Source organism: Heliconius melpomene, chromosome 21, assembly GCF_056956725.1.
Source record: "Heliconius melpomene rosina isolate 202511_hmr_F chromosome 21, ASM5695672v1, whole genome shotgun sequence".
NCBI lineage: Eukaryota > Metazoa > Arthropoda > Insecta > Lepidoptera > Nymphalidae > Heliconius > Heliconius melpomene.
Genome location: NC_140409.1, coordinates 6,216,795 through 6,234,766, shown reverse-complemented (window position 1 = coordinate 6,234,766; position 17,972 = coordinate 6,216,795). Strand labels below are relative to the sequence as shown.

General features: G+C 33.7%; 1 protein-coding gene and 1 pseudogene across 1 annotated transcript; both read right to left on the bottom strand.

Annotated features, from left to right (window-relative positions):
* Nucleotides 1–1,850: 1,850 nt before the first annotated feature.
* On the bottom strand, nucleotides 1,851–13,466 carry Fer1 (48 related 1). The gene is made up of 4 exons (XM_085206131.1): nucleotides 13,179–13,466; nucleotides 10,747–10,969; nucleotides 10,274–10,367; nucleotides 1,851–2,408 (listed from the first exon to the last, which is right to left on the bottom strand). Exons 1-4 carry the CDS (start codon nucleotides 13,370–13,372, stop codon nucleotides 2,260–2,262), a joined length of 660 nt encoding a protein of 219 aa, XP_085062257.1. The 5' UTR covers nucleotides 13,373–13,466; the 3' UTR covers nucleotides 1,851–2,259.
* Nucleotides 6,487–7,895, bottom strand: LOC146527033 (enolase pseudogene; annotated as a pseudogene).
* Nucleotides 13,467–17,972: the final 4,506 nt, after the last annotated feature.

The following is a 17,972-nucleotide window of genomic DNA, read 5'->3' as shown; positions in this document are numbered from 1 at the left end:
AACATACCATGACATTTATAATGGGCTACATCGTCGAAGCGACGAGTCTTCAACAACTGCAACCAAGTCTTCTTTCTCTTGGCATTAATCCCGCCCTATGTTGCCAGGGTCTGCCTTCCTGCTTAACCTACTCCACTTTACACGATCTGTTACGTCCTGAGTGGTTCGACCATTGGTATTCATGTCCTGCATCACGACATCCAAACACCGCATCCTTGGGCGTTCGGAGGTCTAGCTCCAGGGACAGGATAGACATAGGAGGGCACCAGCATCCGACACAGTTCCTAACTGGCGCGCAACGTGGCCATACCATCTTAGGCCACACTCTTGGAGCTTATTCGCTACGTCATGGACCCCAAGACTACCACCTCGAATGAATGTGTTGCGTATGCGGTCAGACCGCGTTACGCCGCCCATTCACCTCAGCATCTTCATTTCCGTGACGTGAAGATCCTCAGCATGCCGAGATAGTACTGGCCAACATTCGTTGCCGTATAAAAGAACCAGTCAGATGATGCTCTTATATATCAGCCCCTTGAGCTTGGGTAGTATTGTGCGGTCGCAGACCACACCAGTAACCTCCTACCATTTAGCCCAGGCAGCGCATAACGGATCCAAGGTACTTGAAACTTTTCCAACTTAACGCCTGGCTCAGGACCTATAAGTACAGTGCTCAAGTCCGGGCTCCCTCAGCCATGGAGGCTGGTCCTGGATGTGAGCCGTGACAGTATCCAGCACTACAATAAATAAGAACAAACTAAGAGCCGAGCATTGGTGAATCCCCTACTGTGATCTAAAGGGTTTGGTGCCGCCAACAGCAGTCCTAACCATCGCGAATCGCAAAGCGGGATCGTCGTACATGTACCTAATAATCTCAATATAGGCCTCAGGGATCCCTTTGGATCACAATACTTTCTAAATACATTGACGAGGCACACAGATAAAGGCCTTCTGCAAATCTAAAAATTACTAAAAAGGCCGTAAATCTAATACAGAGCTTTTCTTTTTTTTCCTGTATGCCCCCATCAAAGTTCTGAGTAGTCTCTCCATTAAAGTACTGATTAAGTTTGTGGTAACGCTCAAGCCAAGCCAAGTGTTGTTGGAAAAAATTCAAGCCTTCTAGTATCGATACTATAATAAAAATAATCAAAGCTAAAGATTTTGGTACAACACGCCATGAAACCGAGCAAGATAGAACTGTTTTTTTGACAAAGTACTATCAAAACTTCAATATCTCAAAATACAATGCTCGCTATTACATTATGTTTGTGAAAAAAAAGATTTTAAAAATATATCTATATATTATTTATTAAACGAAACTAAATTTGTGGTGGAACGCCAGCTAAAGAAGAGCGCGAACTGCGAGTGAACGAACACAAACTGAGCGAGCGAGTTTTGCAAGACCTGTGACGTCACCCGAGTCGGTTACGGCCCGACGGAATCTCGCGTCGCGCGCTTACTTTAAAGGACAATATCTCAAAAACTAATAGACGTATCAAAATAATTCTTTCACACGTATTTTTTGTTTTTACAAGACAATACGATGAGCTAGAATTTAAATTTTGTGATTATTCTCCATTACTTAGGTGTCGATTCTTGGGTGGTGGTTACTGGGGCCGGCGGTGGTGGTTATTGTTTTAAACTTTAAATCTGTTATGAAAATATGCTACTTCCTTAAGGTATCGGGTAGATATGTTTCTGTATTTCAAACGCATGAAAAGCTTTTTGATAAAATGGTTCCCCTTGGGAATTTTGCCATCTGTGCTATCTCGTAGTTGGGGTGATAGGTATAAAATAGGCTTACTAGGAATGTATGAAACAACAGTATAATGGTTTATTTATCAATTATTTTTAGGATTATACAATTTATAAATTAAATGTTAGTATAGAATTGCACATCAAATTACAAAAAATATATTTACACGTATAGATGTTATACTCAATTCATTAGAAAATATTAAATTACGTAGGATAACCAATACAAGTATTGCCAACCAAGTATATGCCTGGAAGAGATCACCTGTGGTGATGAGGCCGCCTTTACAGCAATTCTTTTCTTTCTGTATTTTTTTCTTTTTAAGGTTAATTAGGTATGTTTGTGTAATAAAGTAATAAATAAATAAATAAATAAATATTTGATATTTAGTAGGTATTTGTATTAAGCTATTTATAATTATTGACAATTCATTTAAATATTCTTAATTAGTGTGGACTAGTAAAATTGAGATCAATAGTTAAAAATGTTAAAATATAAATAATTTATCTTATTTCTTCCTTTTCGACAACATGTGTGGAATTATTAAACGTTCTAGGATCCTCTGGAATCCAAATCTTTGCGTGTAATGTTCCGCCGGGTGGTCTTTCACCACGCCGCGACCACGACAATGAATGTGCTTGAAAGTTGTTTCCTGGAAATTAAATAACACATTTAACTGAATTATTAATTAGACTATATTAATTAGTTGCAAAATTAGGTACTTCTCTCTCTCACTACCTAAACAATAATAATGTGTTCCATCACTAAATACGCAATATCTCGAAACCCGACGGAAATGGAAGAATGGAACACTAGGTCCAGTTTACCTCTTTCTATCTGCTATGTAGGAGGTGGAATAAAAAAAACAAACCTACTGCTTAAAAAGTTATTATAATTATGAATAAGCTATAGGTACGTTAGCGCGACACCGGGAGGATTTTTTTCATTTATTTACGTACCACACAAGAAAGTACAGAAAACATATAATAACAGGATTTTTGATATGTTGGAATAGTATAACAAAAAAATATTTTGGCGGCGTTGAGTTCTGCCAATCAACACGCAATGCCTCCAGAATTCGGCAGAAAGTGGGGAACGGAGTGTCTTGACACTAGGTTCCCTTACAGGATACAGCGTGAAGCTGATTTATTATTTCTTTAATTTATCCTAAATTTATATTACATGTCGTTAATTGTAGATAATGAAAGGTTACATAGTTCTAAATTTAATAAGTAAGCGCAACTATGTGCTTTTTGACTCTTGTAAAATCAAGATATTTTGTTTATATCATGACAAAAAATTGTTCATGATGATAAAAATTAAATGTCTGTCTGTGATTTAAAACCGCATATACTTATTTACACAATAATAATACACAAACACATACACACACTGCTTGTCCGGGGTACTCTCCGAAACAGCTGTACTGATTTTTACGAGAACTTCACTGGAAGTCCATCTTTTGAGATTTTTGATTTTTATCCTGGAGTTCCAGCGGCATCAGGATTTTCGCTGGAAAAATCCGGCAGGTTATGTCGCAAAAGGAAGCAGCAGAAAAAATCAGAGAGAAAGAGGCTTTATCTGGTTCCATTCGGGGGCACACGACGCGATAATGCGAATTTGCAGTCCCCGTAGAAGGGATGCATGTGGGGAAGCTGCCGTTGTATAAGTAAATATAAGAGAGATTAAGAGATATCCCTAAGAGGAGACGCGCGCCGTCCGTCCGTGGCGCGTGATGAATCATATAGAAAGGTTTTAAAAGAAGAAGTGCTTAGCAAACTAAGCAACTGCTTCGAAGTCACGGTAGAGTATGAAAGTGTACTCGCGGCTTCGAAAAAATGCAGAGCGATGGACCTTCGTGGGGTTTCACAATACAATACAATACAATATACTTTATTGCACATAAAAAAAATTACAAAAATTATAGGGTTTTAGTGAGTAGGATGCAGGAACATGTGTCTCACTTAATAAAAATTATTTATTTAGTAACTTGTTAAGCAATTGGTAGCTATTGGTAGCCATATGATATATGGATAATTCAATACAAAAATAATATTTCAATTCTCTTGCTCGCACCTTATGTAGGACTTTATATATATATGTATACTAGCGGCCCGCTCGCGGTTGGGTGTAACCTACGGGTGGGTGTACGTCCTATAAATAACTCCTATGCAAAATTTGAGATTCCTAGCACATGTAGGTTCTGAGATTCCGTGATGAGTGAGTGACCTTTCGATTTTATATATATATATATATATATATATATATATATATTACACCTCGCTTGCCGCACCCGCTCTAATAAAAAAAACTATGATATCATCTAAAATATCATATAAATATAAGAGACTAGCGGCCCGCTCGCGGTTACACCCGCGTGAACTATGTTATTATTAATTTCTGTCTCCATGACTACGTCCTAGTGACGTCTATGCAAAATTTGAGACTCCTAGCATTTGTAGTAACGAAGTTTCATACAAACTTTCGACCCCAAAAACAACCCCTTAGAAGTCGAATATTGCAAATTCCCGTCTTAGCGAGCACTTACGTCCTATAAGTAACTCCTATGCAAAATTTCAGATTCCTAGCACTTGTAGTTTCTAAGATTTCGTGATGAGTGAGTGACTTTTCGATTTTATATATATAGATATAAATTTAAGAGGAATAATTTCAATAAATTAAAAAATTTCAAATATACACTGTATAATAATTAATTTCAAATATACACTGTATAATATACTATAACTAGTGGACGCGCGCAGCTTCGCTTGCGTATTTAGGGATGAATTCTAATAACCCATGAAACATGTGTTCAATGAAATATTTTTAAGAGTCTAAATTTCAAATTTTATAAAAATCGGTGGCTATTTAGGAATTTTTCGATACAAACTTTCAACCCCTTATTTACACCCTTAGGGGGTGAATTCTAGAAAACCATGAAACACATGTTCAATTAAATATTTTTAAGAGTCTAAATATCAAATTTTATAAAAATCGGTGCCGATTTAAATTTTTTTCCATACAAACTTTAAACCCCTATTTCACCCCTTTAGGGTTAAAATTTTTCAAAATCCCTTCTTAGTGGATGTCCAGATTACGAAAGTAAATATCTGTCCAAATTTCACGTTTCTACGCATAGCGGTTACGGCTGTGCGTGCGTCTTACCTCAGTCAGTGAGGACAAGTCCTTTTATATATATAGATAATTACGTAATTATTATCTCGACGATTCTTTTTGTTTTAGTAAGAATGTTTTTTATTTTTCATATAATGCAGTCTAGTGCAGTTCACGCAAAAAAACTATATTTTTCGGCTGTTTTGACACATTTGGTGTAAGTATTAGCATTTTTAAGGCCATAAAAATATTTTTTCAAATTAAAAAATAGTCTTGATATGATGATACTTTACACCTTGCCTATATATTGCACCGGTGCAAATGGCGGCGGGCGGCGGCGTTCCGCCTTTCGACCAAGCAAATTCTTTTTTAGCTTTATAATATTAACATAGATATAAATTTACTAATATCAATTCTGTTTATATAGATTACTATTTAAAATCTAAAGGCAAAAAAAATATTTTCTTTTAGGTGAACCAAGAACACCATGTATCATTTCCCTCCTTTGTATTTAGAAACTCATTCAGAAAATTTTTAAACTAGAATTATATTCCTTGGACTTTTTCATACTTTTTTTTTCGTATTCAGAACAGTTTTATTGCACAACTAAGCATATAGGTACCAAAAATAGCCAAATCATAAAGAAGACAGATATTTTAAATATTCAATTGTTAATATATTTTTTAACTAGCTGTATCAGAGCGAGGAAATGAAAATAATTCTTATCGCCGAATGGGAATCGAGTCCACAACCGTCGCATTCACAGCCGCTGCTCTATAAAGCCCTATTTTTTAATATTTTTTTTTATAAAAAATACCGTGGAATTGTGGAGGTGTGATTTCCATTATTATATTTAAAAATTATAAAATATGAGTTTAATAATAGTATCAATTTATTTTCTAATTAACGTTAGGTAATAATACAATATTACAAAATTTGTATCAAATTATTGTGAATTTCCATGTAGGAATTCATACGCATTAAATACGCCACAAATTCCAATTTACAAGAGCACTTCCGTTTGGTGCCTAAGGTGCCTAAAACCTTAAGCGACCGTAAATTATGTTTTATTTGTCTGTAATTATTTAAAAGATAGTAAATACAACCCCTGGGGTCTAACTAAACTTTGCAAATGTAGTGAAATGGGGTGCTATTGTCTGAGGGTGGTGCACGTGCGCGTTGTTATGACCCATAGCCCCACAGTTTATAACTATCGATAGGGTTGACCTACGCTACGATTATTTTATTAAAATATTTAACAATAACAATTATTAAAAGGTGCGTGAAATTTCGATTCTTTCGTACACCATATATACCAAAATGTGTTTATGATTATGCTTACTTAATAAGGTCGGTTTATAGATTTGTAATATTTAAATATAAAGAAAGTAGTGTAATCTTTTAAATAATTTAGCTAATAGTATAATTATTTATAACTCTATTAATAAAACGATTATAAATCATTATTTATTTTATATTATTTATTTATGGATATAAAAAAAATGTATGTATGTAAATTAATTATATCGATAGGTATACAGCAAATTTTTATCATGTCCGTATGTACGCTAATAAGCATCTACGAACTCTACAATTTCCGGCAATTTGACCACTTGTCGCGTTGTCCTACAATTGTGTCATTAGTGGAATATTGTTATATAAATTATTTATTAATCCAACTTGTCCAATCCATTTTATTTTTGTTTTTTTTTTAAATCTTTTATTACAATTGGCCTCTAAAATTCTTACCAGCATACTTAGACAAAGCGCCTAACTCTTCCTCTATTCTTATAATTTGATTATACTTTCCAACACGTTCGCATCGCGCTGGTGCTCCACATTTTAGTTGACCAGCGGACAGACCCACAACTAAATCTGCTATGAACAGATCTTCAGTGTCGCCCCATCTATCACATATAACTACTCCGAATCCATTAGATTTTAACAATTTGTAGGCTTCTATTATTTCTGATAAAGTACCTGATTGGTTCAGTCTTAGTGCTGCGGTGTTAGCAGCCTTCTTTTCCACAGCTAATCCAACCCTTCGGAGACTAGTCTGAGTTAAATCATTGCCAAATAGCTGACATTGAGTTCGTGCAGTAAGAGTCGACCAAGCTGCCCAATCATCAAATTCGAATGCGTCTTCTACAGAACACACCGAAAATTCTTTAACATTATCTAAGTATACTTCGGCAAGTTTATCTGAAGACATATAATCTTGGGGATTCGAATTAGGATTTTTGAATTCCACATCATATGCGCCATCTTTATATAAATCAGTAGCCGCGGCGTTAATTGCTATTTCAGCTTTACCAACATGTCCACATTGTTTTATGGCGTCAGCTAGAAATACAAGTGCGTCTCTGTGACTATCTAATGGTATAGAAAACCCACCCGAATCACTGACATAGGACGCTTCCACACCATATTTATAGATTATATTTTTTTTGACGTAGTGATATATTTCGGTACCGATTCGCATTGCTTCTGCGAATGTGGAAGCGCCTGTTGGCATAATCAAATATTCTTGAAAGGGCAAACCATTTGTGCTCAAAACACCACCAGTCAGTATTGTAAAGTGTGGCACTGGCAATATGATACTAGCTACTCCCGCCATGTCTGATATATGTCTGTAAAGTGGTACTCCTTTTTTGGCTGCGCCTGCTTTGGCTACCACTAAGGAAACGCACATAATTGCATTCGAACCCAGTTTCGATTTATTTTCGGTTCCATCAAGGGCAATCATAAAATTATCAATTTCCTTTTGCATAGTTACTTCAAAATTTTGTTTAATAAGTTCCGGGGCAATGATAGTGTTGATATTTTTAACGGCCTTTTGCACGCCCATGCCGAAATATTCCGTAGGGATATTGTCACGTAGTTGGATTGATTCTGCTATTTTTTTGAAATCTGTAGACGGAACACCCACTCGAAATAGTCCTAATTCTGTTACCATATCCGTTTCCACAGTGGGTATGCCCGTGGCATCGAATATTTGCCTTGCCAATAAAATTTTAATAGGCATTTTAAAGTATTTCCAAAAATATATATGCAATAGTTTTTGTTAGATTTTCCTTTATATACCGCGGTGTATTAAAAAGATAAAAATATAAAAACAAAGTAAGATATGTAATAAATTGACAAATTACGTTGTCAAATCATATTGTTTTTAAATTACAGCCAAGACAATTGTTATACAATAGCAATTTTAGAAATAAGGGCTTTAAATGAATATTGTATTACTTTTATACTTTAAATAACTAAATAAACAAGAGTTGAAGAGGTTTAGTTAGGGTCGCCGCACGTGTTCGCTAATCTGTATGTAAATCCTACATTACAGTTCGATAAGGTGTTTGTAATAATTGAAAAACACTGTGCGGTGAGCACTTGCTGTATAACGCGCATTTTTTTTAGATAAGTACTTATATTCTGTATTTCTTTTTTTCGTCAGGAAACTTTTATAAATATAATTGTTAAGTTTGTACCTAAATAACCATTCTTACAATAATTAAAATAGCAAGTTTTTAACCATAAATTGTTCAGTTATTAGTAACATATAAGTAGTTCATTTTTATAATATAGTCAATTAATAATATGAAAAAAAAAGACGATAGGAATATTACGTCTATTGTAATAGTTAGTGTTAAAAGGGGACAAATACTTAATGGTTTTCTAATACACTCCGCCTCCCTATTTACAAAGTGCCTACTCTCAATTTGCTATAGTGTGATTCGCAAATGCAATTCATAAGACCCCTTTATTTATATTACTCAAAATGTAAACATTGGATAAAGTGGAAGAGGACAGATAATTAATACGACGTTAAAAATATTAATGTTCTGGATTTTTAGTTTTAATATTTTTTTTATATAATATTTATAAAATAAGCGAAAGCGTTTCATTAGGAATTAATGGGAAGTTTTAATGATACAGTGTTACATGAGATTCGGGTAGTCGTCACGCAATCTACCGTGGGAAGCGCGCAGTGATGACACCTGGACCATCGATTACGCGATAGGGCTAAAGCACGCAATTCTATTATATTTATATGTATAGGATTATTTTTTTTTATATGTTAGAATGGGTATTATTTATTGGAAGTTATACTTTTATCTATATAATAATATTAATTATTTGACTCTTTGAAATAAAATCTCAAGTTGGGTTTCTGCTTAAAATTAAAAGCTTTTACTCCAGGTGATTTGTTGGTTTTATTATTATTTCATATAACAATTTAATATTTTACATTACAACTGACATTGCAGACATTGGAAACACGAAATATTCAAATTTAAGAAAAATGACGCTTCGAGTAAATGAGGATCGCTATTTTTCTTATATATATTTTAGCAATAATAACCAAAATTATTTTCGTCCTTTTTTTTCACCTACATTGATTGTGAATTCCGGGGAAAATATTTTAGTCTACTTTTTCTTTAACATATAAATAGAAACGAGAAAAAATTATAAGACTTTCTATTATATTATTTCTGTACTAGAATGAAAATAATAGTATTGTGAAAGATTTTTTTTGATTGCAAATTTTATATTTAACGGTAAGCGACAACTAAACAATAAATGTTATTAATTTTTATAGACATACCTATATACAACCTATTTCTTTCGGTGTCGATAATGTATTTTATAAAAATGTCAGCTTGACGCTGTATCCCGCACACAGCAGGGTAGGCAGAGGGAACCTCGTGTTAAGACACTCCGTTCCCCATTTTCTGCCGAATTCTGGAGGCATTTTTAGGGTAGAGTGACAGAATTCAACGCTGTATAAATGTCATAGTAATAAATAAGTATTGATCGACAAAAGATGCATTAACATAAACGAGCGGGACGTGTCCTGGCACTGTTTGACCCACTATTAGGGTTGCAGCTATATTAATTGACTTCTGTAAATTATTTACTATAATAATAAATTATTTTAATTTAGTGCATATATTTTTCTCTATCTTTCTTTCTTTGATATATCTTTCTCTCGCTTTATGTCTTAATTTTTGTTAATGAATTAACCTCGATAAGTGCATTGGGAAGTATCTACATAAGTTTTTAAAAATAAAATAAATCAGCTCAGGGTAGGCAGAGGGAACCTAGTGTTAAGATACTTTGTTCCGTCGAATTTTGGAGGCATTTGAATGATGAGTGATGGTTGGTTGCCTTGCTGCTAGAGCGAAGAAATTAAAATATTAATAAATAACTATTCATTCTCTCCTTGAGTGGGGATCGAGCCTACAACTGACGCGTTACAGTCACACCTATGCTCCATGGCGGCCTAGTTTTTAAAGAATATATATAATTACCTATAAATAAGTAAAAAAAAAATGCTCTAATAAATATCAACAATTTATATGCCTACGAGATTATTTAACACTAAAAAAGGATATAAATCCAAACCTCTTATGATGACCTTTTTTTGTTCGTGACTCGTATTCTGGCTATTGGTGACACCTGATAGCATAGAATCTGGCGCGCTCCTATCAGCACGTACCTAAAAAAAAAAAATTATTTTTTTTTAGCTTCACTCTGTTTTCAGAACATAGCAGGGTAGGCCTCAGCTAATGTTATGACTCTCCGTTCCCCGACTGCCCACGTACGCTTGTCCCTGCGCCACTACGGCCAACGGAAATTAATAAATGAGATTTGAATTTGATGGATATTTGCTTTAAAAAAACTGTCAGGGCACGAAGCTTGTACTCAAAAATAAGAGAATGAGATAATATTACAAAACGTTATTTTTAAACATATTTAGTTTATTTTCTTATCATAGGATTCCGGATGTAGGTAATTCACAATATTTATTAAGTAATAATATTTTTAAGTATCTTTTATCTAATTTTAAAATTTTAAACATAGAATTGTAATAATACCAGTTCTCCAAGGAAGCTGATGTATCCGATGGCCAATTTAAGGGTGTCCACCTTTGACAGGCGTTTTTCATACGGCAAAGTGGGAATGTGAGCCCGCAAGCCTTCAAACGCGTCGTTGATGGACTGCATTCGACGACGCTCTCGCAAGTTTGCGGCCTGGCGCTGTTGAATTTGCTGTTGTGGGCATCTGAGGCGACGCTTATGTAGTCTTCTATATTCTGACCTATGAACAACATTTTACTATGTAAATAAAAAAAAATATGTAATATGAGAACATGTATTAAAAATATATACAGGGTGTCCCAGGAGTCAACGATAAAACGAAACCAGGTGATAGACCAAGTCGTGACAAGTTGGAAAAGTTCAGGTACCTTGGATCCCTCATGCACGAGTCTGGAGGCATCGATCACGATCTCCATGGCCGGATAAGAGTTAGGACGGTATCCTGCGATCACAGACCACACCAGTGACCTCCCGCCACTTAGCCCAGGCAACGCTTATCCGACTTAGGGGCTGGCCCAGGACTTATAAGGACAGTGCTCGAGTCCGGGCTCTCCCAGGCCATATACTCGGTCTTTGACAAATTGCCAATATGCATTTCATTCATGGAGAATGGTTATGTAATGCAAATGCTGCAGCTAGAATGTATCGGAAAATATACCAAAAAGCTGAACGTCATCCCGATTATCGTATATTTCGATTTTTCTCTCTTCAACAAAGAAGTAATCCAGCGAGTGTCGTACCATTTCGGAATCCAGATTAAATGCGCCAACTTTTAAAGTTACTTGCAAAAAGAGTGTAGTATATATTTTTTATAGTACAGTCGGTTAAAGTTGGGTGTAGTAAATATTTTGAATTTAATGTTTGGCAAAAACACCACATTTTATTGAAAACTGATGCAGGTATGTTTAAATCTTAAACTGTTATTCACAGAAGGGTTACTCATGATTACATTACTGAAAAAAAAATGAAGAAAGAGTAATATTTGTGGTCCTGGGACTTGAAAAACCATCACAGGGTGTCGGTTTTTCCGATATTTTTTAAAATCAAAATAATATGAAAAATACATGACAAAGATTTTTTTTTATATTTTTCTCATAACTGTCACGACTTGGTCTAGCACCTGGTTTCGTTTTATCGTTGACTCCTGGGACACCCTGTATAGAATAACAGGGTCACTTTTAAAACTAAGTAATACTTCTCGATACAAATTTCATTTAGCGAGAAAAAGATATAACAATGCTCATATAATTATTTTAATTATATTTACAATATCTATCTTTTATCTTTACTTTTTAATTATCATCGGCCATGTTATGAGAAGTGGCTGAGAAGAACGTACCGCCATTTTTTTTTGTTTCTTGCATTTTCTTCTGACTATATTATTTTGTGTTTTGTTGTTTTATACAACTTTTTAATATAAATAAATTTTTTGTTGACAATTTAAAAAACCTAATAAAACTAATTAAACTAATTATTAAACTAATTTAGTCTTATATAGGTTGCGTTACATTTGCGTGCATGTCATCTTAACAACTGAATTAAAGTTTGGGTACATATTTTAATTGATTTCTAGATAGTTTAAAAATATAATTGGACCCAGTAGGTCCATCGCTGTAGTCGATGCTTATTGTTAGAAATCAGCAATGAAATTATGCACATAGGTATATCAAGAAGGTTACCAATAAAATAGAGAAGAAATATTAATTCTACAGATTTACCTAAATATTTAATTTACATTTAATTATGATGAAAAGAAATATTATTCGAGTGTATGTTTCTATATTTATACATATACATTGTTGCATTTTTACTGGTATATTTGCCTATACCAGTAAAAATGCAAGAATGTATATAGGTAGTATTATAATATTTTTTTTTATGAACACGTAGATAATTTTTTGTTTTATTTTGATTAGGTACTTTGGGGGAAAGCATACACTTTCGAATCAATTTTTTTTACGCATTTGGAATTACGCAAAAATCTTACAATAAATTAAAAAAATATAACGTAGATAGGATGATGATAGGAATGTTTATAAAAAAATACCTACTTCTAGGATAAATTTAAAACTTACATTGTATAACTTAGAATAAACATAAATATTTAAAAATTTACGATTATTTTAGGTTCACTTTTAAAGTACCTACAGTATTAGTTAGATATATACTTCGCTTTTTGTGAAGATGACAAATTGATACAAAGGGTCGTTTAATAAGTGTTTAATCGCAAAGCTATATAATATTGCATTGTCTGTTTAAGTATGTTGTTAAAAATTCATAAAAAAAAAGAATAACAAATGAATGACTATCTGTAATGAAAAATTATTCGCAATGACAAAGCAACTGAATGTTTTAACAATTAAAAATACTTAATGATACTTATATTGTCGTACAAACAATTCGTTTCGTCTCTTTATTGTAAAATTTACCTTTTTCTGGGTGTTAAGTGGTTTTCTTGATCGCTGGCATATAAACTGCCATCAGACATAGACGAATCGTCGTATAAAAAAATGTCGGAACTATTTCCGGAAACTGGAGATCCATTGTGATTTAATGGTCCACAATTAGTATCTAAAGGAGCACAGTGGTTGTCATTAACAGTTTCCATTTTATTTTTTGTCATAAATTCACAGACTACAGTTCACTCACAACACAACTAGACATCAGAACTGATGTACAGTTTCGTCCTCACGGAAAGGCACTCCACAGCGGAGTGAGCAGAGGGTTTACTTGGAGGGTTGCGGACTTGCGGTACTCTATTGAGACCCGCCCACCCGCTCCAACCCGCCCATCGTTCTATCAATATAAGTCTTCACAATGCGCAGTGATGAAATTTAAAGCATTTTTATAATTCTTTTTTTCTCTAACAGTATAACTTGTAGGAAACAAATTAATTTCATGTGCTTGAATTACTATTTAGGTATGGTGTCCAAATAGAAAGGGATTTCTTTTTAGTATCCAATATTATTCTTCATTAAAAAAGGAAAGAGAGCATTTAAAAACCTATGAATAACTTTAATAATGTTGACAGTAATCTAGTTTTATAATGATTTTTATCGTAATGCCCTTTTCATGTCTTTCTCATTTTCGCCAATGGATCAATAATCCGGCCCGTATTACGCCGTTTTAATTTTTTTATTACATAAAGATTATTTTATCTATAACTAGCGACCCTCTTGCGGCTTCGCCCGCTTTTACTACTGGATTATTCATATAATGTATGTTTGTAAAGCACTTAAGATAATGTGAAAATTAATTAAACCCTAATGCAACCCGCATTTTCGTAGTTTCAATAAGGATTTTCTAATTGCTATACACAGCAAGGATTTTTAGTAGGTACCGTAATTTTAAATCTGTGCTACTAATCTTTTCAAGTACTTATTAAAATATATTTAAATGACTATTTTTAGATAGTTAAATGACTATTTTTAAACGGAAGAAATTATAAACAAAAACCTACCTATTATATGCTGATACATTCAACTCCAATTATCCAATACGTGCAAACGCATCTAAATCTTCGTTGCTATAGAGACAGGCGGGTTTTTTTTTTTTTCGAGCTTGTGGTTAATGCTGAAGAGGGTATTCTGTCCCTTATGAAAAGCAAGCACTACGTGGCTGCCTGTGAGGAAAATAGAATGCATCGGCCGGGAATCGAACCCGTTCCGCCCGCGTGGCAGGCGAGCATTCTACCACTGAACCACCGATGCTTGTAAGGAAGGCGGGCGCGGCCGACGCATGGCGAGTGGCGAGCCGTTTCGCAGCATGGATTTTTTGATATTGTAACAACTTCTAAAGTACTTATTAAAATGAAAAACAGTAAAAGACAGTTTTGATCTACATTAAATGGCCAACGTAACTAATATACGTTTTTATATGCTGAGAGTAAGGGATAAGTGAAACTTGAGTAACATACAGCTGACGTGTCAACGGCGGGATGTGTCAACAATTAAATGCCTTTTTCTGTAATACTATTCGCAATTTCGAAATAGTGTAAAAAGCAAATTTTATCTTCTTTTAACGTAGAAATTTAATAAAGTATTTTAAAGGATAAGGATTAATATCATTATGGAAAAATATTGCTCACAATAAAAAATATATTGAAATTATTATTTTTAGACAGAAATATGATCACTACACGTTTTTCTTAAAAGATACGAATATTCTCTCGCAGACTTTTTTGTAGATCTTATTAAGAGGAACAATACTCCAGTACATTTTTTTCATGTAGTACTTACCATTAAAGCAGCGCATGCGCGAAAGTGTCTCAACGGGTAGGACTTTATACACATTTATCGTATTTATGTTAATTTACATATGAATGTACAAATAATAAACTATATATAAACCTTCTACGAAAAATACTCGACCTAATGGTGAAAACCGCAACAAAATCCGTTGGGTGGTTTAGAAGAAGAAGAGTTAGAAACAACAGACAGACACGAAAAGCGACTTTGTTTTATAAGATATAGGATAGGAAGATATTAGTTTTGCCAGGGAAATTAGCGAATCTAATTATTTTTATTTTATCCTGTGACTGCAACGCGACGGTTGTGGGTTCGATCCCCACTCCATGAAGTGAAATATTTATTTACGTTTATATTTCCATTTCTTCGCTCTGGTGTCGAGGCAAAGCGCGGTGTTGAGTTCTGCCACTCAACACGCAATGCCTCCAGAATTTGACAGAAAGTGGAGAACGGAGTGTCTTAACCTAGATTCCCTCTGCCTATCCTGCTACGCGTGGGATAAGCGAGAAGCATGTCGTATTTTACTATTTTTGTTAGTGTCGAAATAAAAAACATTTGTTTATTAAAATCATTTTTTTAATATCATAAATTATAAAACAATTAGGTAATATGTAATAAAAGAATATTTATAAAATTATGTTTGATCGAATTGTAATGTAAAAATTTAATGTTGACTGTTTATTTTAAGTTTGTATTTTTATATAGTGTAATAATATGCTGTCTTTACAAGATAAAATGTTAATATAATAGGATTTTATAGTAAAAGATAGTTTTAATCCCAGCTTGACAAGCCTAAAATACTTGTCTCGATAAGAGAAGAGGGCTAAATGTAATATGATTTCTTAAGTGATGAAACCTTAAGTAAGTAATTAATTCAATGATCTGTATCTTTTGGCAATAAACTTTCAACATTTCAACTCGTTTGTTTAACAATTGTGGGTTTATACAGAGTATTTTTGTCATCCCCACTTTAAATGAAAGCACAGTTTTAACTACTCTACAATTAAAATTGGTTTATTCAAACAAAATAAATAATCAAATTATCGTTCTAAAATAAAACGCCTTTTGTTAAAAATGACGCACACAGCCCAAACTTATCAAAGCTAATGCTACTTACAACCTTACTACAAGGATAACAGACCCTGTCCTACTCGCCAGGGTCTATATTATCTTCCATATAAAAAGTTTTGCTTGCATACATAGCTATTCTTTGGCTGATGTGTTTTGTGCTATAAATCGCATTACTTCATTTTACGTTACTTTTTATAGTGACCGACCGAAGATTCTGCTTCGGCTTCAGTTTCGGCCAAAAATCGTAGGTTCGGCCATAGTTTCGGTTTCGGCCAAAATACCTACGGCCGAACCTTCGGCCATACCGGAGTTAAGTACTTGTTAGATATCATTCTGCTAATTTTTGTGGTCCATCTATACTAATATAATAAAGTGGAAGAGTTTGTTTGTTTGTTTGTTTGAATTCTAAGATCTCTGGATCTACCGGTCCGATTTACTTTGTTTTTGTTTTGTATGAAAGCTGCATTCATAAGAAGTGTTATAGGCTATATAACATTACATTACACATATATAGTAATATATTCAAATACTATCTAATTTGACATGCAATGTATTCTGCCATGTTAATAGCAACCGTCGCGTCGCTACGCAACCGTAATAAAATATTCTTATAGTTCAAGCAGGCGTAGCCGCGTGCGGGTCCACTTGTGAGTTATAAAAGTCAGTTTTAGAATTCCAAATTATAAAAATAAATAATTAATTAAGTAGGTTTAACAAATGCATGTAAATCTTGCGTGGAAAGATTTTCAAAGTTGAGCATCTACGTGCCAAAAATACTTTAAATTTCATTTGTTTATAGTAAAAACATCAATATTTTTTATATTATAGCCTTTATAGTTTCGGAGATGATAGGGTCGAGGTTTAATTTTTGTCTTTTTTTAACAAAAGTTATTTTTAAAGATATGGGCTCTCAAATTAGAGAGCCCATTTATTTGATACGCTACACGATATAAATTCAAAACTTATGTTATTATATTTACCGTTATTAAGTGTTATATCAAGCTAAGCATAGAAAAATATTTTTAATAAGGAAGAATAAAAGAGATAATAAAGGAAGAAGATACTTAAAGAAAGCACGCTACAGTTGCTGCCACTCTTAAACAGTTTAATTAGTGGACACGATCTAGGACACCCCGAAATATTACCAAAAAAAATTTAAAAATAACATTTAAGTATAAGCAAACTATAAAAAGTGTTTAAATGCGTACCTACCTTATTAATATTCCGTCCTTTTTTTCATTATTGAAATAAAGAATTGAATTGATTTAAAGTTTTCTAACTTCAAATTATGGACTTTTGACGTCTTGACTTTTTTAAAACAGCGACTGTCTATAAAATATTTTAGTTAAGTATATCATTAAGGTATAGTAAATTGTTTTACTTAAACAAGGTAAGTAATCATTAGCAATCTTTCCTATTGTTTGTTCATTCAAAACCCTAAAGAAAAGTGGAATTCCTATATACGATGCTCGTCTAAGATAATTACGCAAGACCTTTTTCTTCGGGTACCAGGAGAGAGTATCAAATTCAAATTTTCTACCAAATAGGTACCTACTTTAATCCAGTGGTAGAGTAAGGGCACAAGCGTGTGACTATATGTACGACAGGTTGTGGGTTCGATTCTCAATCGAGGAAATGAAATATTTAATATTTTCTTTCTTCACTCTGGTGTCGAAGCAAAAGCGCGGCGTTTAGCTTCGTCACTCAACACGCAGAGTTCGGCGGAAAGAAGAGCGTAGTGTTTTAATACTATATTCCCTCTGTCAATCCTGCTACATGCGGGATACAGCGACAAACAAAAACTTACAAACAAAGGCTTAGATCTACAAGGCTTCTGCTTAGTTCTACAATCTTTTTTAGCTGTGTCAGAATCAAACTTTAAGCCAACATAACAAATAGATATGA